Source organism: Botryllus schlosseri, chromosome 8 (assembly GCF_051294905.1).
Source record: "Botryllus schlosseri isolate E-star chromosome 8, Bs_hap1, whole genome shotgun sequence".
NCBI classification, from domain to species: Eukaryota; Metazoa; Chordata; class Ascidiacea; order Stolidobranchia; family Styelidae; genus Botryllus; species Botryllus schlosseri.
The window spans coordinates 3,765,579-3,791,755 of record NC_137243.1 but is presented as its reverse complement, the minus strand read 5'-3'; the positions used below and the strand labels follow the sequence as shown (position 1 = coordinate 3,791,755).

The window sequence follows — 26,177 nt, the reverse complement described above, 5'->3', positions numbered from 1 at the left end:
TAACTAAGAGGTCCATCGACTACTCGGGACCTATCACCTGGAATGCATTACCATCACATATCCGTGAATTGCCTTATAATAGATTCAAAAAAGCCCTACTTGATCACCTCTTGTCGTTACACTAACACTGTTGCCCTACCTCGCCTAGACATTGCTTCATTGATCCTTTGCTACCATCGTTTAATTTTTTTTCTATTTTATTTTTCTTAACGCTAGAGCACGATAATGTTTGAAAGGGGGCGGTGGACGAAAAAAAGTTAAGAACCACTGGTGTAAATAGTAACTAGTTTCGAAAAGTACATTTAGTAGAGGAGCCGCATACGTTTATAGTTGTTAGTCTGATGGGGATACTTTCAAGATTGCAAGATGTATCTTCATGCAAAATGAGTAATGTACAATCTTCCGAAATATATTCACTTGCAGTAAAACACGGGCTAATTGGCATGGATTCGACTTAAGTTCTTACCCTGTTATGTTTGAAGCTCACGATATAAGGCTTTCTTCCACAGTCAGTTGCTACCGGCTGAATCGATCGTCGGTTCCGTCGATCTGTTGGCGCAGGTTGAAAAACAGGAACAGAGTTAAGCTCTGGAAACCATTTCAAAGCAAGAGCTGGTTGTTTCAACGGGGTAAGTCTCGATTTGCGATGAGATGTTTGGCAAGCTAAAGTATATCTTAGGAATACCTTGTGTTTTTTCTGCAATCCTTAAAATGTGACCAATAGTGGTATCGCGTGCACAACATAACGCGGTACCAATCACGGTGTTTTGATGATTGTGATCAGCTATAGCCCTCCACAACCGCAACCATATCTTTCACACTCTGCATCATCACGATCACGATCGGAAAATCCACCGAATACACGCATCAGAACAAGTTAAAGATACTGAGAATAATTGCATTATAACGACTATGTTTTTGGTAGAGTAAACTTGCTACTCGCAAGCCGGTATTTTGTGGGTTACCCATATGTGTTTGACAGCTTCTGATCTGATCAAATTGCCCCTCCTGGCGCATAATCAATTTGTCTGTGGCGTTGATGATAACTAGGGCGATCTTTTTTTGACACGTCAAAAAAAGTCAAAATTAGGTCAAAATTGTAGCGTTAGGTCAAAAAAGTCAAAATTGTTGACATAGACGAAATTTTTTTGCAACCTGCCTTTCGTTCGTATCGTAGATTTTGCACTGTCGGTGAACTTATCGTTTGACATTTTACAACTTGTAGCCTACTTTATAGGCCTATACCGTTGTAGATGGCCCGTTGTCTGCTCATTGTGAATAATAAACATTCAAATGAAACCTGGTTGATATGGTGTTATGCTCGACGCAGTGCAATATCCTAAGTGAAGCAAGACTGCGTAGGCATTGCATTGTTTTTATATCAAGAAGCGCATGATGAAAAATTGTGATGTACATCATTGTCAGAATGAAGCAACACGGTGTGCCGCCAGCAGTGTACCAGGGATATCTAGAAACTATAGATAGTGTACTGCAGTGTACGCACAACTTCGGTGTTGTCAGCCAACAGCTGCTACAAATGAACATTCTTTCTCCATTCTTGGCATGCTACTTAGTAAGGACAGACACTTTGTACCCGAGAATGCAGGAAAGTATCTTTCGTCGTACTACAACAAATTTTAATTATTTTCACCATAATACGGGATGTAACTACTGGAATTTTTCATATAACCAGATTTAGTTCAAATAAAGTTTATACATGTTAAAAATTGTCACATTTTGAGTCGAAAAGTTTTTTCAGGGCAAACTACTTCGTAAGAACAGACTGTTCGAACCAGAAATGAATACAAGTAGTCCAATTCCAACATTATGTGGGAAAACACCTAATTAGCATACGCTAGGTCAAAATTTGGTCAAGATTTAGTTTTTTAAGGTAAAAAATGTCAAAATTTGGATTTTTTAGGTAAAAAAAAATCGCCCTAATGATAATAATATATCTATTTTCCTGAATTATCGTTTTGTGAGTATAGGGCTGGGCAAAATCGAGTGCCTGAGTGATTCGATTCTGAATCACGTAATATGTTTCGAGTCGAGTCGAGTAATCGCGTATCAGTCATTATGACGCCATAACGGAATGTAATACGCTAAAGTTCAAATATGTACCGTTTATGCCACCGCAAATAATATATTGCCTGTTATCAATCTCATAAATGATACTTTGGTATTTAATCGACCATACCATAGCCATGACTTCGGAAATGTGCTACGTTCAGTAACCCCCGTAGCTTTGTGCTATATGTTTCGCATGCTACGATACCGCCAATCAATGTTTAAAGGCTTCAACAGTGAAAATTAGTATCGAAACTATAATTCTCGTTGATAAAATAACTTTCAGTGGTGAGAAGCGTATAATGTAAGTACTCGAAAAAATCGTCTTTTACTCCTCGACTCGAATCATTAAAATTAATAGTCGATTCAGATTCGAGTACTCGAATCATTGTGCCCAGCCCTATTTTTGTGTGAATCATTTATAATATCGTTTGTTAATATTAATGTAATAGTTAAATTATAATTATCAATAGTAATTTAATATTAATTGTTGTTAGGGTTGCATTTAAAACAAAAATCGATATAAAACAAACTTGTTTAAAACTTGACCCTTGTTTAAAACATGTTTTTCATTGTTGCTGTTTTTTGCCATGACGTCACGAATCTTTAATTGTAACGTCACAGTGGATTGGCAGGCAATTGAAAACGTAGGGAAAATATGGCTCTTTCGATGAAAAGGGCTTCCGACCACTGTCATAAACAGACCAAAAATATCTTTAACAAGGACTACATCGTTATACAGCATTTTTACTGTCGGTGGTTATCATAATCAAAACACATTTCGTATCAATGATCTATATCTACAATCTGCATGCTATAACTGTTGAGCCGAAGACGATTTCGAGGGTTCCAGCCACTCCGTATACATCGACTATATCGGGTGCAAATCGTTCGTAGGCTTATACTACATGTTAAGTATTTAAACAATTATGGCAAAATTATAAAACACGTTTAAAAAAGTGTTTCAAAACACAGTTTGTTTTCAATGTAACCTTATTGTTATAGTATGTGTGCCTCCAAGATAAGCATTACACTGGGACACAATTTTAAACGAAAAATTTGTTGACTTTGATTTTGCACTTGATTTAGGCTAATTTTGGCGTGCTGATTCCAAAAATGCCACCGGTTTTTTTCTATCACGTCAACTTTTTGCTCTACGTCATATGCCCAAGATATGCAAATTTTCACGAATTTGGCCATATTACTTTTCCATATCATATATAAATCCACACTTTTACCACATAATAAGTTATAGTCAAGGGCTCGATTGCATTATGTAGGGAAAAGGTACTGGTATCGATTTAAGCCGATGCTTTCACCCATTTTTGGTTAGAGGATGCAATCATCCGAAGATATTTCACACACATATTTGATGCAAACTGCAGGATTTGGCAAGAAAAATAAACATAACATTTGCTATCAGCTATAGGTCCAATGCCCCATTCAGCTTATCCAGTGTAACCGGAAGCTCCTATACGCTCGATAATTGGGATCACGATGAAGATATTAGCGATAGCAGGCCAAATGATGAAGATTTTGAAATCGAAGTTGATTCAGAACGTAGAGCAGTCCATCAACACGAGTTATTGATCTGACATAAGCTTTGGGACTTGGAATAGAATTCTTCGGCACTTTTAACATCTTTATGAAGTGAGAAAAGATTGCTTGGCAAGGTAGAGAAGGTAGGCTATCTCACTTTCGATCAGGGGGAGCAGCCTTTTCTTCGTAGGCCTACATTCGGTAGCTTTGTGTATTGCCGTGATACTGGCATTGGCATGATACCGTTACCATGGATTACTGGAGGAGTTAGTAATCCCGATTTACAAGTCAAGTGAATGGCAAATGCCTATAGGTAGCTCAAAAAGGATCCTAAAGTGTGCCATTCTCCAAAATGGCAAAGTCTTAGGTGCAGTAACAATTGCACACTCAGTTAGTCTTCGTGAATAATACAGAAACATTAAGAGTAAAACAGAAACATTGATTTGTTGCAAAATCACGAGCACGATTGGATCATTCATATGTGTCAGCTTTGAAATATTGTGTTTTCTAGTGGTCAGACAATAAGGATGCATATGTAATCCTGATACACATGTGTCACTGCCATATCTTTATGTCGGACAGCAGACATTCAAAAAAGCTAAAATATCTAAATAATTTCCCTAAAAACCTTGACATAGTCAGAGATGGACAAGGAGAAAATGTCTCCCAACATGTGAAGATGATGGGGGTAAGATACCAGAGTAGATTAGAGCTTACATATGTTAGTGGACTATTGCTTGAGTATCAAACTATACAACCTATATAACTATAGATTATTAGCGTAAATTTGAACCCTGAAACTCGCACTTTATTTGTCTTCTAGAAGCAATATCAGTTCAAATTAACCAAATAAAGCAGTGAAAATGTTTATTTGAAGCCTATTGATTGACGTTCGATTGCTTGTGGTTTTTAAAACGTTTTATACAATAAACACAAAATAATAAAAATAGTGCTATTATGTGGGTTATGAGACAATGTGGTGGGTGCCTAACCTAAAAAATTGACGTGGTAGAGAAAAACGGACGTCATTTTCGAATTCAGCGCCCAAAAGTTAGTCACAGTCAATTGTCTGATCAAAGTCAACAAAAATAGTGTTGGCCAGTGTTATCATTAAGAGAGTCATTTATAGCATAATGGCTCTAATGGTATGGATGCGTTCGTAACACTTTGTATGATACACGCAAACTAGCCGCATATCCCTCCCTAAAATGCATCCATCCACTTCTACTCCGTAGAAAATGGCTTATTTATTGAAACTTACATCTCAAAACCAAGACGAGCATAATTTGACTTTGTAATACGAGCTAATTGAATCGTTAATCTATATGCAAATCCCAAAAGAAATCCCCAAATCTCCAACATAATTAGGAGTCGAGCCGGCCTACCTCGCACCATAATTTTAACAATAAGTGATCTACGAATGAGACTAGTGTCAAAAAAGGGACCTGCGCTCTAAATATGATGTGGCGCTGTTGCACTTCATCAATAAATGTGGTCATCGCATCATCGCTTCTAAATTCTTTACGAAAGTTTTGAAGAATATGAATTTCGTACTTGGTGAGACTGAAACAGTGAAGAAATGCCTGCCAAAAGTCTCGCGAAACGTTAAGAAGCGATGATGCGTGACCTCGATACCACAGAGATTAATCAAGTGCAATACCATGACTCGTGAAAATATTTTAGCTACTGTTTTAATACGGTGACTTTATAAGGAAAATGGCTGATGCGATATTTTTTTCAAAATTACAGCTTTAATTTAAGACCACAACATATGTAGAGCGCATAGTGCCCCTTCAATAGAATGTGGTCGGTCACGTACGTGCGTTCCAGCCTGCGATGACAGTTGAGGCATACGGACTTTCCTCGGTGCTGTCCAAATATAAAACGATAGCTTCTATTTTCGGCCTGATATCAAGATTGCTTTCGGAATAGTCGTTGCCTCGGATGTCTGAAAAAGAAATCAGCAATAATTAGTTATGACCAGGACCGTAACTGCCGCACCCCAAACTCTTCAATTGATGGGGGCCCAAAATTATTATGTGAATTAGCACAAATTATCGAGTATTTTTTGAAATTTTTTCGCCCTGTTCGCGATTTCAAGTTGCCAAATATCTTGATTTTGGGGTAGCCTACTTTTTCCCTCAGAAAAAATACGAAATACTTATAGAAATGGGCATATCGGCTCTGGCCATTACCGCGCCACGACGCACCAAGACATATGAAGTTTTAGGCAATGTACTATGCGACTCCAAGAACGATCGGCAGCGAGAAAACCGTGGCCGAAATGGACTGCCCTTATGGAGACCGAAAACTTCGTTATATTTACAAAATACATATAGGTTTATTCGTCCATAGGCTCCTAAATGACTGGCACCGAATGTTCCTGTCTTGGCAATCTGAACCTCACAAGACAAATACCATCCTGCAGGGAAAAATAATATGCCAGTGAAGAAATACCAATTTGGAGTCGTGTGCGTCTTTTAATTAAGTAGCCTACGTTTGGGCGATTCTATATTTTTTAAAATAGCAGACAGGAGGTCACGAAATAACATCATGTAACGCAGTCATACCAAGGGGTCCGCCCGCCCGAAGATGTTTTATTATTATATACGGGCCCTACAGTTTCCAAGACACCTCACTCAGCTCTACCAGTAAATCTGATTACATGAGCAGAAACGACAGGAAATTGATAGCAACGGGTATAGGCCCGAAGATATTTTATTATTATTGAGGGATCCTACCTTTTCAAACACACCTCACTCAGCTCTACCGGTAAATCTGACTACGTGAGCAGAGAGAGGATAAAAATTCATAGCAATATACATGCTATTCTCGATCATATTGACCGATTAAATCATGAATTATAGAATTTTTTAGCGCTTCGCGCGTATAGGCTAGAAAAGCTGAATCAGCAAACCGTCCCAAATGTAGATGATAAGTAGCGGCAAACTCGTAGAGCGCGAGCCCCCTCCAGAAGTTCGGTTTATCATCCTATGGAGGGCCCAAGACCAACGTTTTTTTGGGGGGGAGTGGGGTGGGGGGGGTGGGGGTGGGGGTGGAGGCTGACGAAGTGCTGTTACGACCCTGGTTATGACGAGTCATATATCTCATTAGGAACAACGGAATGTTACAAGAACATTCAATTCCTAGCGTCGTGCAATTGACTTTTTATTTCGCATTCCATTCATGGCCTATATGCTAACCTGAGTTGGCAAATGCCAACGCGGCCTTGGGCGGTGTTAACTTCTCAAGAACAAACCACACCACTTACAGAATACAAAATTCATTCAGTTCGAACTGCTCTTGCACGCACGGCCGCGAGGTAATAAAGGTTGAGACTGGGGATGGTGTGAACCTCTGAAAGGTTCGAGTTCGTGTGAACGCGAACCTTTTTAAAAGGTTCTGTATGAACGCGAACGTGAACCTTATGACGTCACGTGACGTCATATTGTTAATTCCAACCCTACATTTCAGTGAAGTGATATAATGATGTAGCCTTCACATTGTACACGATACCTAGCGATGACTCGGTCTGCATAATGCCACAATGCTGAAGTACATATTGACATTTTAAACGTCGTCAAATGTATCAAATTTGGTTCAATCAAATGCTATAATAATGCCATAAAATCAATATCTTCCGTCGATTTGCCAACAATTTCGACGGGGACTCGCAAGTGAATATAAGCTTACGCCTGAACGGTCTAGGCCAGACCGGACAACGTATTTAGCATCTGAATGTTGCTACGTTGATATTGAGCAGAGTGTGAAACGGGTTTTACCCCGTTAAGAAGTTATACAGCAGTAACCAACACCCCAATCTCACGGATTTGGTTTTTATGATACAATAAACATATGAATTCGAGATGGACCCCGTACGATTACTAGTTTCTTCTCATTAGACAACGATATCAATTTCATTGATTGGTTGAATAAGCATCATTCGCTGACTTCATACAGTAGCGTATTTAGCTCTTGATGTTGTGTGATTGCGGGTCAAGCTCACAACAGAGAGTCTTTAAATATTCACAAACAGAAAGCTGGATATTTCAAGTAAACTTTTGTAACAAAGCAGGTAAAATTTATGAGATTGTGAAGGTGCGTGCTTGTTTAGTGTTGATTTATTATATGCTGCCAGCGCCATACATAGAGTGCCTCGCAGTTGAAATGAAATAAATTTCAACCAAAGATGTTTAATGACGTGAAAATTGTAATATATGAAAAAGGTTTACAGTGCAGAACATACCAAGGTTCGTTTGTGAACGTGAACCTCTAAATTTATGAGGTTCACACACAGAACGCGAACGCGAACCTCACGTTCACACCATCCCTAGTTGAGACCCACTGTCCTAGAACATATATAGGGTTCCTGTTCGCAAACCTCGCCGCAAATGCCGAGCATTTAAATAGGCCAAGTCTGTAAGTGTCATGTCGTGGCCTATTGTATGTGTGTGTACTGCTAAATTTAAAAGACGAAGCAAAAGTCTGCGACGGCTTGCAAAGTTGTTAAGGAAACCAAGTCTACGCCGCAGGGTGAGATCACGGAAATACGTGCCGGTGCGGCTCATGGTCATGACCTACTTATAGATTTTAAAGATTAATAAACATGCTCGGAATGCTTAAAAAGATAAAGTTATTTATCAAACCAAGCTTATGAAATCAAAGTATACTGAGGTGTACAAAGCTACTCGGGTAAGCTGTCACGAATTGAAGTTTAGTCACTGGATCGTGATCAAGGTAAAGTTGTTAATGAATAAATATTTAGACGTTTAATCACTGTAGGCCTATTCATCTGTGAATTTGATGAAATTTAGTATTTCCTTCAATCGTACATGTCTTCTGTCTTCGATCCTTATAATCTCCAAAACTGATGTCATTCCTCACGAGATAATATCACAACCCGAGCGCAAGATCATTACTAATGCTGTGGTAGGCTACATATAAACAAAGAATCGAAAATCCAATTTAAATTTGAAATTTCCATTGACCACAAGTCAGAAATAAAAATTCGGCGTCGTGACGCTCTTCGAATACAAATAAACTTGGATTGACAGGGTAAGCCAGGGGTGGGCAAACTTTTGAGTTCGCGGGCCGCTTTCAACATTTGAATCAATTCGCGCGTCGCACTATATCAAATTTATATGATAAACCAAAACGCAATATCGGTATTTGATTATATAGTAAGGACATGGAGATAATATAAATATGCTTATTTAAAACAATCCAAACATTGCTTTGATGATATCGTACACCAGTCATAAACAGTGGCGAGATTTCGTAGGCTATGGTCGACCTCAATAACCAATTTATCATAACTATAGAGATGAAAGTCGGTTGTCCCGATTCTTAGAACAGGATTGAAATTTAAATCTGTGAGCAGCGATCTGTTCAGAGATTTATTAATTATACTTTTGGATCAGTTCCAGGACACACAATGCTGACTGCATCATAACCATGTTAGCTTCAAACACGCTTCTAGTATGTGTAGATAAAAGCAGAGATGCCACTGATATATTTTGGAAAAAAAGGGTTTGGATGTTAAAAAACTCAGATCCTATATTTCATTCAAATTTCTATGATATAGCTGTAAAACAGAGACGGAGAGTCATCAATGACAGTTATACGGACATAGAAGAAGTTTTAGCTCTTGATATTGAAATCCCAACGGTCCATTTTCATATTATACATTTTGCTCAGTTAAATGAGCAAATCCATCGAAATATGATGTTTTCCTCCAGACACATTGCTACGAGGCATTCGGTATGAGGGGTCAATACGTAATGTATTATATATTCCTAATGTTCGTAACAATGCTAATCCCCATCTATGATGAGGATGATGTTAGGGTAGTTCCAGTGACTGTCAGCTGACCAGATAGATTGAAAATAGCTTTCGATTCATTAAACCTGGGACAAGCACTTTTATCTGGGATGTTTAGTCGAAAAAGACACTTCCAGATCATGAAATTAAAGGCTTATTTGAATTTAACTAACCCCCCTCCCTCTGAATAACTTGCCCGGGTGCCCAAACTGTCTCTCTTTGAGTGTCCCTGTTGAAAGTGAATAAACTCTGATGTCAACATGGTAAATTAGTTAGAGATCAACATTTGGACTTTCCATGTGCATTAATTGCATACTTTACAGCAGCTAAATACTATTTACTGACACTCAACGAATTTGTTGCAGCGCTAGCATTCAAGTCCTAAATCATTTTGAAATGTAAAACAACTGCTCCAGAGTTGCCCTGTAAACATGACTTTCTGCGACCTAGTATTCAGTATTCAATGAAGCTATATCGCATCACGCCAAGACCTCTCATTTTAATAGTATATGGGTCTCTTTAGACTCTGCCGTTTCAATCACAGTAGAATCCGTCAACATTATAAGATCTTACTAATCTAACAATCAATTTAACGCCGTAAAATTGACCTGACAAACATGATGCTGAAAAAAACCCAGATTTCAAGCACAAAAACCCAGAAACCTAGGTGATGCTAAAAAAACAGATCTGGGTGGGAAAACCCAGGAGTGGCATGTCTGGATAAAATATGAATACCCACGCATACATAGAACGAATCCACCTAAGACACGCGCGAATCGTATTTTATAAGCACATCACAGAAGCAATAAAAACTGGAGTGGCCAATCGGAAATTACACTAGTGATCCGAATTATGTCAATCTCGTTTAGGTATTTCTGTGATGTTTACCAGTTGAAACCTTTCAAACTGCGTGGGCCTTGAGATCGGGCTGTCGCTTCAGAAATTAAGCCTTTACCTTAGAACAGTGCTTCTCAAACTTTTCAAGATAGGCCCTACGACCCCCCCTTATGATTGTAAAAGAGTTCGCGCCCCCCCCGCCTTATCGCCAGATCACAAAACGCAACCGAGATGCTAGCAAACCTAACGGATAGTTAGATGGCATGGAAGGTTACGACTGTGGATGAGAGATTTTCAATTATGAAATTCAGACTAAATGCAGAGCAATAATTATGAATGGGATGTAGAGCGCGCATAGCGCGAAAAAATTTGTCAGTTGAGCTCAGCTTTTCGCCCCCCTTCAGATACTTTCACGGCCCTAAGGGGGGTGCTCCCCCAGTTTAGAACTACTGCATTACAATTATCATGGTGAAATATATTAAGAAAAAATTTAATCAAGTCCTAGCGTTAAATCGACTTTTAGTAGGCATTTTATCAATATTTTTAATAAGTTTCTTTAGACTCTCGCGGGCCGCACAGAACGGTGTGGAGGGCTGCATGCGGCCCGCGGGCCGTAGTTTGCGCAACGCTGGGGTAAGCTAACCACCAATATGCATACTATACCTGAAACTAATTTCTCGAGTCCTGGGATTTCATAAAAAGTGGTTACCTTGTGAAATTTGACTCATCGTGTCCGTGCTCAGTGTTAGGTCGAAGTCTACGTTGCCCGCATTCATCCACTTTCTGACCCCGTTCAACCCATCATTATTCAGGCCGACGACAAAGTACCCGTTCTCATCAGAGCCACAAGAAGCCTGCGTACACAATAAAACATATCAACTTGAATCCAGTCAAATCGCACAATACAATACCATGCGTATCTTAGCCTATAGTCATGCAGCTGCACAGACCACTGTTGTTTATTGCTCACTCTACAAAAATTGAAAACTCTGAACATGCGGATTGCAACGAATATTTTTGAAATATGAAGTAAATTATTAGCCTGTTACAATGCGTGGCATACTTCACATTGCACTCGGAACTGGGTGAATATAAATAGGGTAACGGAAAACAGTGACAAATTGAAATGCGCGGAGCTGGGATGGAGCGGTAAGTCTGGTACTCGAACTTACGACCAAATACGAAGTCGAAGTAGCCATCCACAAACTGAAATCGCACAAGGCCGTCGGCTATGACTAAATCCAATCATAGTTTTTAAAAATGATAGGCTTGCATATCGGTCAGTATATCGCCCATTTTTTAAACTTCATGATAGAAAATGGAGTCTACCCAAGCTATCTAAAAACAGCCAGAGTAGTTCCTGTACACAAAGCTGGGGATAGAGCTAATGTCACGAACTACCGTCCGATATCCGTTCTCCCATGCATCGGGGTTGTATTCGAAAAGTTGCTCCTCTCTCGCCTATCCTCATTCCTCGCACAAATGTCTGTCATTTCCCATCAACAATTTGGCTTTCGAAACAAACACCAAACCTCACATGCCCTCTTAACAGTGACTGAATAGTATTATGATATCTCAGAGACGCGAAATGTGGGATATAGCATTTTTCTCGATATAAAAAAAGCGTTTGACTGCGTAGATCATAAAATTTTCATCTCGAAATTGGCGCGTTACGGATTTCGGGGCCCACAACTTGAGCTCATGAAAAGTCACCTCACCGGACGCCAACAAATGGTTGCAATCTCAAACACCTTGTCCTCTCCTCACCTGGTAATCTGTGGTGTACTCCAAGGCTCAGTACTTGGACCGGCCCTCTTCACCTTATATGTCAACGACATCTTTGAAACCTCCTCATTAAACACCCCACTGTTCGCTGATGATACTCACCTCCTCTCTTCCGCATCTTCGACGGCAGAGCTGGATGCCCTGACTGGTGACCAAATGCCCAAAGTGCACGAGTGGACGGCCCAAAATAACCTTTGCATAAACGCCTCGAAATCCCAATTGCTGACAGTAAATTCAAAAAATAGCCTAACCGTTAACATCGCTGGTCAGCCCGTTTCCAACAGAGATAATGCCAAATATCTCGGGGTTTTATTGGACTCGGACATGTCCTGAAAGAGTCATATTTAGTCCCTAGACACTAAAATATCACCGAAGTGCGGCCTGTTCTACAGCCTTGGACGCTTCAAGCCAGCCTGGGTTCTTTTGATACTCTTTAAATCCGTAATCCAATCGAAGTTACAATATGGCATCCTTTGTTGGGGGTCTGCCAATAAAACTGCACTCGAGCCACTGCAAAAACTGCAACATAAGGTACTCCGTATCATAGCTAAAGCCCCACAGGGGCCTGGCTGTCCATCCAACAAGTCGCTGCTGAAGAGATTCGGTGTCCTAAACATAGAAGATATGCGGAAACTAGGAATTGCCAAGTTTATGTATCAGTTCCACTGGGGTCGTTGTCCCGAATATTTCAATGACTTTTTTTTACCTCGGAATCAAATGCGCACAAGTACAACACACGCGCGTCCACGTCATCCAAATATCATATGATCGACCGTAAAGATCATCGCTCCATCAAATATGCCGGACCTGAGGTGTGGAACAGTATCCCGCCGGCCATCCGACACTCGACGAGCATGTCCACATTCAAGTCGAAATACAAGCAATTACTATTAAAGGAATACTAGTCCATCCTCAAGATTACCGGACCACGACTGACCTATCGATCTCGCCTTCCATGACATGCCACCCCATTTTTGTCGCTTACTTTTTTCTATACTATCTTCTTCACTTTTCATTCAGTGTGCATGCCTCCTCTTTACATCGCCTAGACCTAGGTGGGTGTCTGATTCCATAGACTACTCCAAGTCGCTTCGACACCTTCCTATATCTTTTCATTGTATCGCATTTTGTGGTGTATTGAACTGATAAAGTTGCTAATAAACCAATGATGATGATGATATAGGCCTCTGCGTTATTTTGTTTGTTTGTGATATCCGTGATGTTTTTCGACTACAATAGTCATTTATGCCATGCCGATATTTTTTATTATGATTCCATATCTGCCGACTTGTAGCACGACACACTTTTTGGCTTTTTAAGACACCGTGTTCACTGTTCAAGGATAAGGTGGCCACGCTGGCGACCTATGCGTTATAACTCCTACAACAGATTTGAAAGCGTAATCCGCAATCTGTTACGGCAAATGCTGCATGACTTGTCAAGCTCTCAACATTTTGCGTCTTAAAGGTCGACAAGTAGACTGTATATCTTCAAAGAAATTTTCGTTATCAAGCCAAGTATGCGGACAGTATTACAATTGAAGAGCTTCTTGGAGGTACAGAACTTCAATATACAATTGAATAGTATATTCATATTGAAATGAACCTGAATATTTTCGGTTGACACTCGTCAAGGGTAATCGTCAGCAACTAGTAGAGAATTTCAAAGATCATTGTATATCAATAATAGTATCACAAAATATGACGTCACCAGTATGAAATTTCGAATAAGAAAGCGTTCGGTGTACTATTTCTAGATAGTACACGAACTACTTTTGTTGACATGGCCTTGGCTGGTGTATTTCGCTAAAAGTCGACTCCAAGGCACACAAATGAAAATGTGAACGGCCCATTCCTAAAAATAGTGCATTGAACGTTCTCTTGTCCGAAATTTCATGCTGGTGACGTCATATTTTGTGATACGATTGTTGATATTTGTTTTTTGTTTTTATTGAAGAATGTTGGCGCTTATCGCCAATTCGGTCATTTGCACCCGATCATGAATGTTGTAATGTTCGTATGTCTTTGCTTTCGGTTTATTCGCAGACGACTCCAATCACGAATTCATTCACATCTTCCGCTCTCTCTCCCACGCGCCCTCGTTAGAGTCTGAGACACGGAAGTAGGTCCGGACCGGGATTCGAACCACTGCCAACTGCGCGACTCGCTTCCCACTGATTGCTGATATACAACGCTCATTCCAATTCTCTACTAGTTGCTGACGATTACTATTGACGAGCCTCAGCCGAAAATATTCGGGTTAGTTTCAATATGAATATACTATTCAATAGTATTACAATTATACAATGGAGACCGCGAATAACCTTGATACAAATTCAGGTCAGGGGTGTGTCTGTAGGATCGTCAATATGGGAGTACTCACTATACTCATATCCTGGAAAAACGATTCCGCTATCGGTCGTATGCAGGTGCGTGATCTGTACGCGGGAATATGCCTTTAACAGACTTCTGTTATTTAAGATTTTGTGGTTCTCAGAAACCATCCGGGACCGTTGCACTTCTTGATGCAGAGTTACCTGACATGAATTGCGTATCAACAGCACGCAATTCCATGGTTGATAATGACTCAGAATGTCCAGGTTATATTTCACCTGTTCGTCGTTGTAGACAGTAACGCCTCGCATGTCCGATATTGTAAAGTGATATCTGCCGTAGACCACGCCGCTCACGTTTGCACGCGGTGAGATTATGACATCGACTGCCCGTACTTGACTCGCCCGATATCTGGATAAACCATACAGTGTGCAGTGCAGTATATTAACATACGATAGCAGATCCAATAATGTGGTCTGCTACGTAGTATACAGTAGGGTTACTATATTTAGGAAATCTGAAAAGAGGACACTTATTCAAAATTTTTAGACTTGCAACAACTGAGGAAAATCTTGAAAAAATGGTAAATTTTCCCCACTTCGTGGTCGGTTGACTAAAAAGGTCAACTTTCTGGCTCAGGTCCAAACATACAGTTCTTCTTTCACATTATCATTTGGTTTTGATTAAAAGAAAGGTCAACTTTCCGGTCCAGCTCCCGAAATACCTGCCTGAGCTTTACTTCGGTGCTGCTTTATTGTATCTGAGTCGATTTTGCCATATATTTAATCAAAATTCTCAAAAAAGAGGACAAAATCTTTAAAAAAGAGGACAAAAGGGCGTCCTCCGAGGACACTTTCAAAAAAGTCAAAAAAGAGGACAAATCCTCTTAAAAGAGGACGAATTGTAACCCTAGTATACAGTATACACACTACAACAGGGACACCAAGCTATTTTTGTCACAAGCGCATAGTTACAAAACTTTAATATTGGCCTTGGTCCGTCATGACTTGTCATGAAATAGCTTACAGTCATACAAATATAATACGGTATACCTATACAGAAAATCTGGTAAATTTGTATTAGCAAACGCAATAGGACAAATGTATTTATTGTTCCGTTATTCACGGTCAGTGGGAAAATTGTTATTTTTATTTCTATTTTTACCTAATTCTGTAAATATTTGTTCTTAAGTCGTGAGGCAGCGGTGAATGTTTCACTCGTCATGCAGATGCGATATCTATCCTTACCGACCGACAAGATAGCGTAATGGTTAAGCGTCCGTGGCGAGATAGCGTAGTGGTATAATCCGCAGCTACAACACCAATGGACTGTGGGTTCGAGTGCGACCGAGGTCGACTCCAGAATTCCTACCTAAGTGTTGGAGGTTTATCTAGGCACTTCCTCGCCATCTCATCCGCCTAAGCGGTGTCTTACAGAAAGCCTAGAAGTGGGCCGTGCTACAAGTCGGCAGACACGGAATTAAGATGAAGTAATATCGGCCTGGTGTAAATGACCATTGCAGTCGACAAACACCGTGAATACCACAAACTACAACAACAACAACATATGAAATAGTTCATCACAGTATATATGGATCATCATAACGTTTGAAACTGATGTTTCGCAATTTAGCTTTTACTTATCATATCGTAATCTAGCAGGTCCATGGCGCGTGTCCTAATCTGGAAAAGTGGACTCTGACTTTTTTTAGTTTTAAAGCTGCTTTAGCATACCACCTTTGAAACTTTCTGGACGAAAGACATGAAATACACGTTCCGCTTTTAGAAGTAGTATTTAATTTCAATTCCCAGTATCATATACTTTGAGTTCCAATTAATATCAGTTCTTTTGTCTGGATACCATACATGTTGAAGTATAAAAGCAAGTGTAGTAATGCCAATAATTTCCGGAAATAAAGATACACAATATGGCATTTTTACAGTCCACCATATTTTTTATTAACGTTTACTAATCAGACGAAGTGTTTACACCGTATTCTATACAACTTCTACGTATTGCTCTTCGACTAAACTATACGGGCCTTATAATATGGGGGAGGGCGTCATACCATGATATTTTCTAAAACGTGCTGTTCGAGAGAACACAGGATTAGTATCGCATTTCCATATCAATACTGTCATTTTCATCCCATATGATGCGGACAAATGCTTAAGCTGTCGAAAATTGGATACCTCCTGGTATGCATCAATATGAATCAAGTTTGCACGTTCCGCATAGCTCAATTTGCACCTTTTGACAATCCATGTGAACGAATAAGGATCGTTTTCACAACTACTGACTTACTTGAGTAGATTTAAAGTCAGTCAATTCTACTTCTACTTGAAGTAATTTCAGGTTGCTTATGGAAGAAGTATTTCTACTCGTACTTGAGTAGCTTTCTTGACTACTTTGACCACCTCTGTTTACTACATATAGTAAACACACTGTAGGGTAAAATAATGATATATTGTTGTTACTTACGTCATGTCATATTGCCCAAACAGAAAGGTATTTTCGCGTTCCGTAACCGACGAGGCCGCTACTGAGCGGCCCTTTCTCTCCTGCAAGAATTCATGCCACGCTTTTGAAATTTTCGGAAAACGGGCCGAACATTTTCCGAAGTGATCTGAGACGCATAAAACGGCGTTCGGGTCGTTTTTCCTCCCGAAGTTTCCAAAATCTACCAGTGCTGTAACAAGACCAGTATTCTGAAACAAGTTCAGGCAGGAACGCGTCAATTGGGTAGTCGAAGTCACACATTTACATAGCAACACACTCCAATGCCTTCCAAAGCAGCTACAGCGCAAGGGAATTCGGGTATATCGATTAATTTTACTGCTGGAAGACCAAAGGCTCGATCAAAATACGCTGTCAACGATTTAATCAACCATCTATAAAAAAAAATGTATTTGATATGTTATTGAAACGCTGCAATGCTGTTGCTAGTTTTGGATATACAAATCTAGCGATATATGTACTAAAGAACGAATTGGTAGGCTTTATATATTAAATAACTCACCCGATAAATAATCCCTGGACGCTTCAAATTCTGTCGAAATTGCACTTCCTGGTGTTGAAACAAAACAAAGTAGTGAAAGTTTATATGCCTGAGGTAGTATGTGGTAAGAATTAGATGTTGATCATCTAATAATTGTGATACTCAAATCAGATTTAGGCTTAGTTGATTTCATTGGCAAGTATACGTCAGTGGTCCGCTTCATGACACAAACAAAGTTAAACACACTCTAACTATGATATTATATTTAACGTGCATATCACCGAGTAAGTTGCCACTCCACAAAGAATATGCGCTTGTTAGTGTAGTTCGCTTAGAGCAGGAATATTCCAGTTACAAACATGACATATATCACAATGATGACTTATATTCAAGGTTAATTGCGCTAAATTCTTGGAATCGCACGACATCCCGCCTTGTATCTTATGAAGTTACAAGCTTTTCGGAAGAAGGGTCATCGGCAAGATATTAATTTCAGATCACCGCATGCGCTGTCGACCCATAGACTGTGTATATCCTGTTAACTGATTATCTCAAAACATCCGAAATCTTTTTTACGTTACGAAATTGCATGTTTGAAATATGAGCAGTCCTCCAATTATTTCGTTACCAATAGGAAACGTAATATAAATTGTCAAGTAACAAATATTGACTCTAACACCAGGAGTAGACATGCTTTACCTTTAACTTTGTGGCAATGCTTAGCTATGACGGAAAAAGAAGTTGTTTGTCATACACGCTTTTACATTAATCTACGCGGAGACTAAATCGATGATACATTGGAATCGGATGGCTCTATCCGACAATTCCAAGATCTCACTTCAAACATCACTGGTATTGTCGATAGTTTTAAATACCTGTGCGTATCCCTTGCAACCGTCGCTATTATAATGAACACATGCCCTGATCTGATGGCACATCTACTGTCAGTATGTAGGCCAGTGATTCCCAAACTGCGTGCCGCGGCAGATTAGTGTGCCGCCACATATTCTCAGGTGTGCCACGCATATTTTTGGATTGTTTTTAAAGGGCCTGAAGACTTTGCGACGTAAATGCGGTCTAACTACTTTAACAGCTGGAAAAGAATCACGATTAAACCCATTCTGGCATCGTATAAAATGAAGCAGAATTTCAGCACATTGATTTACGAAAATGGCCAAGAACATAAACAATTTCTGGCTCTCTCCTTTCAAATCCTCCATGATCGGTGTGAAAAAAAATTATCTGAACATTTGCACTTTCGTGAATATATGGACATGGCTTTTATTTTTGACTGAAATTTAAAGCTTTTAACGGGAGACACTGCTTGTATGAAAGGATGGTATGTTTGTCAACGATGCAGCCTCGTTTCTGTTGTAGCCAATGTTCTGTTCATATAAACCACCACATCCATCTTTCCAAAGCAACTTTTATGGGCCTAAGTGTGCCGCTAGAGTTTTATAATTATTCTATAGTGTGCCGCACGCAGAGAGAGTTAGGCAGCCACTGATGTAGGCTATTTAATATCGGCGTGTAAAAAGTCCATTTCAGAAGAAAGTGTGCCATTTTATTCAAAGGACTGTATAAATGGGGTTTGGAAATTCAATAATTTCACGCATTTGCTTCTCCCATTATCTGACAAATTCAAAACTGTACGCATGTGCCCCTAGAGTTGTAGCATAAAATACGGTTATGTGGAATAACAAAAAATACATACGCCGACGGCGTCTTCGCCCTGGTTCGTACACTTCCTTTTCCGACAACCTGCGAAAAGTAAATTGAATCGTCGGTGATATTCATTGGCTTTGTACGGGCAGCCGTAGTCACCCGTAATGCGAGACTTTCGTGTATTTAAACGGAGGCTAAATGGAATGGCGATACCATTTCTGTAGTGTCCTCAACGCAAGTGGAAAGTTAAAATCTGTATGGGCATTACTGCTAGGCACTCGGCCATGCCACGTCGCCAATTGACTTATGATTATTTGAGGATTCGCTCCGGAAATTTTGATCGTTTTCATCGATCCCGCTTTTCTTATTTGTATTGAGTACAGTTGATATAATTGGCCGAAAATACACCCACGTGAATGCAGAGTATTGGAAAAGAAGCTGGCGTCGCCAACGCCGCTTGAATGAATTGCTGCTTTGGGATTGTATATTTCACCGCGTAATGCAGAGGGTTCTAAGTCGCTCTAATGATGATTGAATTGACACTAATCAGGACCGAAACAGTACTTCGTCAGCCCACCCCCCTCGAAAAAAAACGTTGGTCTTGGGTCCCCCATAGGTTCATAAACCAATCTCCTCCCTTCGCACACAGGACTTCTTACTAGTGATGATGTGAACGTGAGGTTCACGTTCGCGTTTTGTGTGTGAACCTTTGAAATTTAGAGCAAGGGTGGCCACCCTTTTCGGCCAAAGGGCCACATGCACTAGAAGAAATATGTAGCGGGCCGCTAGCCGCGCGAAGCTCGAAAATTATTCGTAGTTTACAAGTCAATAATATTATTACTTGAGTATATTGCGGGTCTGCTGTATATCGCTGGGTTCTCAGTTCACAAGGACCGAACTATTCGGCGCCTGGACATATCGATATCGAAAGCTTAGGTCAATATGCGTCAATCATTTTGTGCCTATGTCATCGTCGACGGTCTTTCTGCGAGCGCAAACACAAGGTCTCATGTTGGACGGCAATTTGTCTCGTGATTGCGAATATAGTTGAAGCGAGTCTGCTACATAAGGGGTAACAATATTAAAAGCGTGACAACATATTGCGCGAAGCGTGAAGAAAACTTTTACTTCGCAAATTATTCTGCTTTATTGTAGTGTACGAAGACCTACCAAAATGTCACTGGCTCATGGATCTGCCAATGCGTCAGAACTGATATTTTAGTCATCACATGTCAAGTGTTACGGCCAGACTAATCATATTTTTGGTTGGCCTAGCAAGTTTCAACTTCAGACCACTATATGCATGGCGCTGGCAGCATAAAAAATCAACACTAAACGAGCATGTACCTTGCCAATCTCAACGACTGACACGCGTTGTTACAAAAGTTTACTCGAAATATTCGGCTTTGCTTTTGTGAATATTTCGTGACTGTCTGCTGTGAGCTTGAACCGCAATCATACAACATCAAGAACCAAATAGGCTACATATAGGTGGTCAACGAACGATGCTTCTTCAACCAATCAATGAAATTGATATAAATAATGCATCGTTGTCTAATCCAAAAGTCTTGATTTGATATGTCTATTGTATCATAAAAATCAAATCCGTGCGATTGGGGTGTTGGCTACTGTATAACTTGTTTATGGGGTAATATCGGTAACTATATAGTGTATAAACCAGTTTTACACTCAGCTCAATATCTATGTAGCAATTTGTGACGGCGAATGCATTGTCCGGTCTGGCCTTGGCCGTTACAGCGTAAGATGTTATTCGTTTGCAAGTCCCCGTCGAAATTGTTTGGAAAGCGACGGAAGATATTGATTTTATGGAATTATTATAGCATTTGATTGCCCCAGTTGATACATTTGGCGAAGTCAGCATGTACTTCAGCATTGTGGCATAATATGGCTTGAGTCTTCGCTAGGTATCGTGTACGTTATTATATCATTTTATTGAAATGTAGGGTTGGAACTAGCAATATGACGTCACGTGACGTCATAAGGTTCACGTTCGCATTCACACAGAACCTTTCAAAAAGGTTTGCGCTCACACGAAATTGAACCTTTCAGGGGTTCACACCATCCCTACTTCTTACCACTACCAGTAAGGCACGTTTTACTTTTATAGTGGTTCTGTAGCGGTCATTTTCGCCAAAAGTTTTATTTGGTAACACACTTCGCCAAGTCGCATGTTGGCTGAAAGTTTTGGTGAGTCGTGTCGCGGATCGGCAATGACCGGCGCTGAAATGCCAATGTAGACACGTATTTTTTATAAGTACATCAGTACCAACAGTACAAATATTAACTGTTTCAATTCAATGCCAACAATGGAATGGCAGAAATTTCAATGCTCATACCCACTCAGAAATCCATTTGCCACATCCATCTCCTGGTTAGCATCAGGCACGAACGAGCCGCCATATGTGACGCAGAAGCAACAGAGAACAACAGCACTCACTACAATCGCTTGAGCTTGCATTGCGCTTGGTCCGTTTGGTCTGTGCGAAGCCTGTAACAGCCAACGCAAATATACATCGCGAATTGGCGAAAAAATGCCTCGTTGCTTCTAATCACGTGCATCGCGAAGTGAGAAAGGCTGTGAAGTAATAGTACAGTGCATTTACGCCGTAATCTCTTACCGAAGTTGTGAAATTGGGAATGCGTAACGACGCACTTATTCGGCTTTATTTCTTCAAACATAATGTAATTATGGGGTTTGCAGGCCCATTGGAGCTTGTATAATAAAGCGAATGACAACGCAAGACGTTGCGTAACAACGACACTAGCACTCGAAGACGTTTTGTAGAACTGTGATCAAAATTATACGTGCGAGGATGGTGGCCAGCCAAGTAATGGAATAATGAAAATAAAGGATATTTGACTCCTTGTTGTGATTATTCGAGTCGCATTTTTCTCGTTCTTAAACATAAAAAGTAGCACGACTCAACTATAGAGTTACTTATTAGATTGAGTTGATTGAGTCTTCCATATTCTCTCACAGCGATTTAGCGATGCGTCAACTCCACCGTTGTTGCAAATCAATTCAAGTCGTCAACATAATAACGTACGTCAGGAGAAAGTGACCCCGAGTTCGTACGCGCATGAACTGTGCCTCACATAAACAATCTTATTTGGAGTGTTAATAATAATCAGCGTGTCGTTTCTTCAAGAACATGCCCGAAGGATGGTAAACTCGGTCCCATAAACTAATATATAGTAACAGCATGATTTTTCAAACCCTCGTCCTCAAAATTCTGAAGCAGCGAGTCTCTGGGTGTACGTTGGCGGTTAGCCCTTGCCGGTGCCACGTTTCTATGTTGGTGATTCTCTGATAACGCGTGATTCATCGTATCTAACATGAAATCCTAGAAATTTTTCGACTTAAAACTAAATGATCTACGTACAGGGCCGAAACAGGATTTTGTCAGGACACCCAACCATTGGCGTAGCCAGGGGGCGAAAGGGGCGATAACACCCCCAAAAAAATTTGGGAAAATAGTCACCAAATCAACCAATATTACAGTATTTTAGGGCAGATGAATGCAACCGAAAATTTTCTTCGCGCTTCGCACGATTTAGCGTCCATACATGTATTGACTTTATAATCGGTATCCCGAAAAAAAAATCTTCCACAAATACCCAAGACCCATAATTGAATTTAGCTGCATTTTCAATTATGAGAGTACAACAATACCAGTACACTAGAGTATACCAAGGTCGTTGGATAGATTGAGTCTAGGGGTGTCCGTTCAGTATGGGGGTTGGGGACTGTTAGTTCCGGCAATTTCCGTTCCGGGACACACGAAGACATATTAAGTAGGCTACACGCGACTCCGCAAAGTGCGCTCCCAAAATGATTGAGGGCCATAAAACCGACGCCATGTATTCCTAAGCCTGAGATAAAGATTTCCGGGTGCTTAAATGGCTGGCGCCTAATGATCCTGTCTCTTCAATCAGACCCCTCCGACATAAATGCGACTGGCATAGGGAAATATCGCTACCACCTGTTAAAAGTGCTAATTTGAAATCGCATGAGTCTGATCACAGGATCTTTTTAAAATTTGGTCTGGTATGGATCAGGGATTCAAATTTTGAAAGTAGCGTCGATCTTTACCAGAGATTACTAATTGCTAACACTTGCTCATATACACGCATCAATATTATTGATCAAATTCTTACATTTATTCAAAAAATATTTACGCTCTGTGCCACTAGGCCCGAAATTCACACTGATTGTCCATAACTTACTTTCAGCGATTTGGGCTCTTCCGTGAAACGATCGCCTAATAAAAGTTATGGTTGGCAACTGAAAGCTTTCATAGGGTATGTGTGTGTGTGTGTGTGTGTTTATGCGTCTAATAATCGTATGTATAAAGGGTAGTGATAAAATTGCCCACGGAAGGATGTACGGTTCTTCGAGGTGTTCCCACAGGGGGAGCTTCCCTAAACTCTTAAAAAATTTGACGCCTCCCCTGCCCCCCAAATAATTTTTTTCTGCTACGACCTTGCATGTGAGCGATCTTTCAAGTGGTGACAGCTTTCTCCGCAAGTCATGAAGTAAGAAGTAACAGCAATACGCCATCGAATTTTCGCCCCCCCCCCCTAAATTTTTTTCTGACTATGCACATGCAACCAACAGCGATGGTCTTAGGCCCCTTCGGGTAACCGATATAACTTCTTGAGGTAAAGCCCCATTATGTTATGAAGAATATCTTCACTATAGCCTTTATACACAAACACACATTTATTGACTCATCCAGTCAGACTTGTACAAACTAAACATTTAGATATGTTGGTCAACTAACCAACGGTTGTTTGAGAAGTTCTAGTTCTAGTTTTAATTCCAGTTCTAGTTGCTGATTTTGAAAATTGAGTAGTTGTAGTTCTAGTTCTAGTGGCGGATTTTGAAAATTGGGTAGTTCTAGTTCTAGTTGTATATTTTGAAAATTTAGTAGTTCTAGTTATAGTTGCTAGTTTTAAAAATTGAGCAGTTCTAATCACAGTTCTAGTTGCGCTTCTTGGTCAATAATATTGGTAATTACGAATTTTGCATATACGTAATCTTTGTACCTCTGGGTTCAGTTTGCAAGGACAGGGCTATTTGTCTCCGACTATTTCGGTACCTTGAGACATCAATATTGATAATGTTTCGGCCTACATCAGAGGTGGGCAACCTTTTTGCTAATCATGGAACCATTTCGATTACTTATGTAGCCTTCGGTTGCATTCCAGGGCATAGCCGTAATGAACTAACTGGACGCCAAATAAGTTAAATTGTCCATGTACATTTACGGTGAACTCCGGACGATTCTACTTTTCTGTCATTGGATGGATTCTGTCACCGGTAGAGTTGATAGAGGGAGTGCTTTCAAAAATTTAGGGCAAGTTATAAATGATATTGCATCTTCGGGTGGGTCAATTGTTATTAGTCACTTTGTTGCATGCTGTTGTTTCTTGACCCCCCATAAGGATTGTCGGTACAGTGGAAATATATTAGAATCGCCCAAATGTACCAAAAACAAATTTCGATTCCGATTCCGGCTCAGATTGCAAAGGGCGCTACTACACTAAAATCGAAAAACGAAGTCGCATTGAATCGCGCAAAGCGCGAAGAAAATTTCAAGAATAATTGAAATCTCTCAAAAATTCGCGAGTGAATTCGCAGTTTCAATTTACGTGTCGGCGGCTGCCAACACTTACTAATTGAATTACGTGTCGACGACAGCACAAATTCCCTTCTACGCCCACAGGTTGCCCACCACTGACCTAGATGCACCGATCATTTTGGACCAAGGCTTTATCCCTTACGATCTTTCTGACAGAACGGAGTATATCATGATGGCCGAAACGTCATATGTCTTGGTATGGTAATGGTATTTTCCGGCCCGGAAATGCCGGGGCCCTGTGCACACGATGCAATGCAACCCTAGACGAAAGCATCGCCGAACGACCTCACGCGATACAAGGATTATACCATTCTCTAATAATGGAAATTACAGTTGGACTTATCTCCGTAAATTTTACGCGTAATTGACAGTTTCTTCTTTATTTTAGTTTTTAGGGTGGGGGTAATCCATGTTAAAATCGAGAAATCCAGGGACAATAAATCGCGCGAAGTGCGAAGAATAAACTCCAAGTTGAACAAATCTTCTCAAAAATACGAAATAATTTTGCGGTAGTTACGCTATGCCTTTTCTACGATTCGAGTTCATCACTTGAATGCCAATGTATGTGACAAAGTACTTTTTAACGCAAAACCAGACCTAAATAACACTCACTTTTTTACTTGGTTGGAAATCACTACTTAACTATACTTGCGTAGTAATTTATGACGTTAACTCAACTTGGGTACCAACAGTATCTCGAGACTTGCAAGTTGTGTTGGAAAGAGGCTATTCATTATATACAATCGTTCCGGCGATGCAGCTGATTTATGTGGACTTTAGAATTCGTGCGTTGCAATCCGTGCGTGAACGCACACTCGCACAGTCACTTTATTTGCTCTTTGTGCTTACGTTTATAGCAAACATGTAACGGTGCGATCGTATAAGAGGCGGAGCTATCAGAGATGAGCATGGATTAGGATTAGGTTTTGAAAAAACAGGATTTGTGAAATTTTGTCGGATTTGGATTGGATTTGGATTAGACATTTTTTACAGAACGGATTAGGATTTGGATTGGATTTACCTATTTTCTGGGAGATTGAAATGTCGTGTGGCGAGTGGCTACAAACTTTATTCAGATCAGTTAATAATGTACTTATGGTTACTAAGTTATCTTGAATCAAGTGAATCGTTGGTTGTGAAAGAAAATTTTCGAATCCCTCCATTGCATAAATTAGTATTTTTTCTGAATTTCCAGTTGGAATCGGATTAGGATTGGACATGGACTTGAATGTGAAAAAGTCATGGATTAGGATTTGGATATGGATTTGAAGGTTAGGATTTGGATTGGATTAGGACATAGAAATTTCAAATCCGCTCATCTCTGGGAGCTATAGATTCAAATTGCATCAGTACCTCAATACCTGTCGATCAATAGTTTAAAATAGTAAGATGCATGTGCGTGAAAGATGGACCGGAATTTTCCTGATCACAATTTCAATTGTAAGAGCGTCCATGGTAAGTTGAATA

At 40.1% G+C, this 26,177-nt stretch overlaps 2 protein-coding genes and 2 long non-coding RNA genes across 5 annotated transcripts in view; 2 read left to right on the top strand and 2 right to left on the bottom strand.

Annotated features, from left to right (window-relative positions):
• The window catches only part of LOC145444187 (uncharacterized), a 28,778-nt gene extending 5,608 nt beyond the window's left edge, over positions 1–23,170 (bottom strand). The window contains exons 1-9 of the mRNA XM_080322118.1: positions 21,402–23,170; positions 19,094–19,140; positions 18,079–18,102; positions 17,401–17,448; positions 16,863–17,070; positions 14,660–14,792; positions 10,973–11,117; positions 5,426–5,554; positions 467–549 (exon numbers count right to left, since the gene is read on the bottom strand). Coding sequence (XP_080178244.1) covers positions 467–549; positions 5,426–5,554; positions 10,973–11,117; positions 14,660–14,792; positions 16,863–17,070; positions 17,401–17,448; positions 18,079–18,102; positions 19,094–19,140; positions 21,402–21,523 — 939 coding nt within the window. The 5' untranslated portion in view covers positions 21,524–23,170. The remainder of the gene's footprint in view (positions 1–466; positions 550–5,425; positions 5,555–10,972; positions 11,118–14,659; positions 14,793–16,862; positions 17,071–17,400; positions 17,449–18,078; positions 18,103–19,093; positions 19,141–21,401) is intronic.
• Positions 492–14,864, top strand: LOC145444193 (uncharacterized). The gene is made up of 4 exons (XR_013916633.1): positions 492–629; positions 13,516–13,603; positions 14,388–14,476; positions 14,545–14,864. It is a non-coding gene; the product is annotated as an uncharacterized LOC145444193 (long non-coding RNA).
• A 1,240-nt stretch (positions 23,171–24,410) lies between the features above and the next one.
• The window catches only part of LOC145444194 (uncharacterized), a 79,411-nt gene continuing 77,644 nt past the window's right edge, over positions 24,411–26,177 (bottom strand). The window contains exon 2 of the long non-coding RNA XR_013916634.1: positions 24,411–24,995. This is a non-coding gene — a long non-coding RNA (uncharacterized LOC145444194). The remainder of the gene's footprint in view (positions 24,996–26,177) is intronic.
• LOC145444182 (sodium-dependent glucose transporter 1A-like) overlaps positions 26,041–26,177 on the top strand; it is an 87,353-nt gene continuing 87,216 nt past the window's right edge. For both annotated transcript variants that reach the window (XM_080322112.1, XM_080322113.1), the window contains exon 1: positions 26,041–26,165. In XM_080322112.1, the coding sequence (XP_080178238.1) occupies positions 26,100–26,165 (66 nt within the window). In that variant the 5' untranslated portion in view covers positions 26,041–26,099. The remainder of the gene's footprint in view (positions 26,166–26,177) is intronic.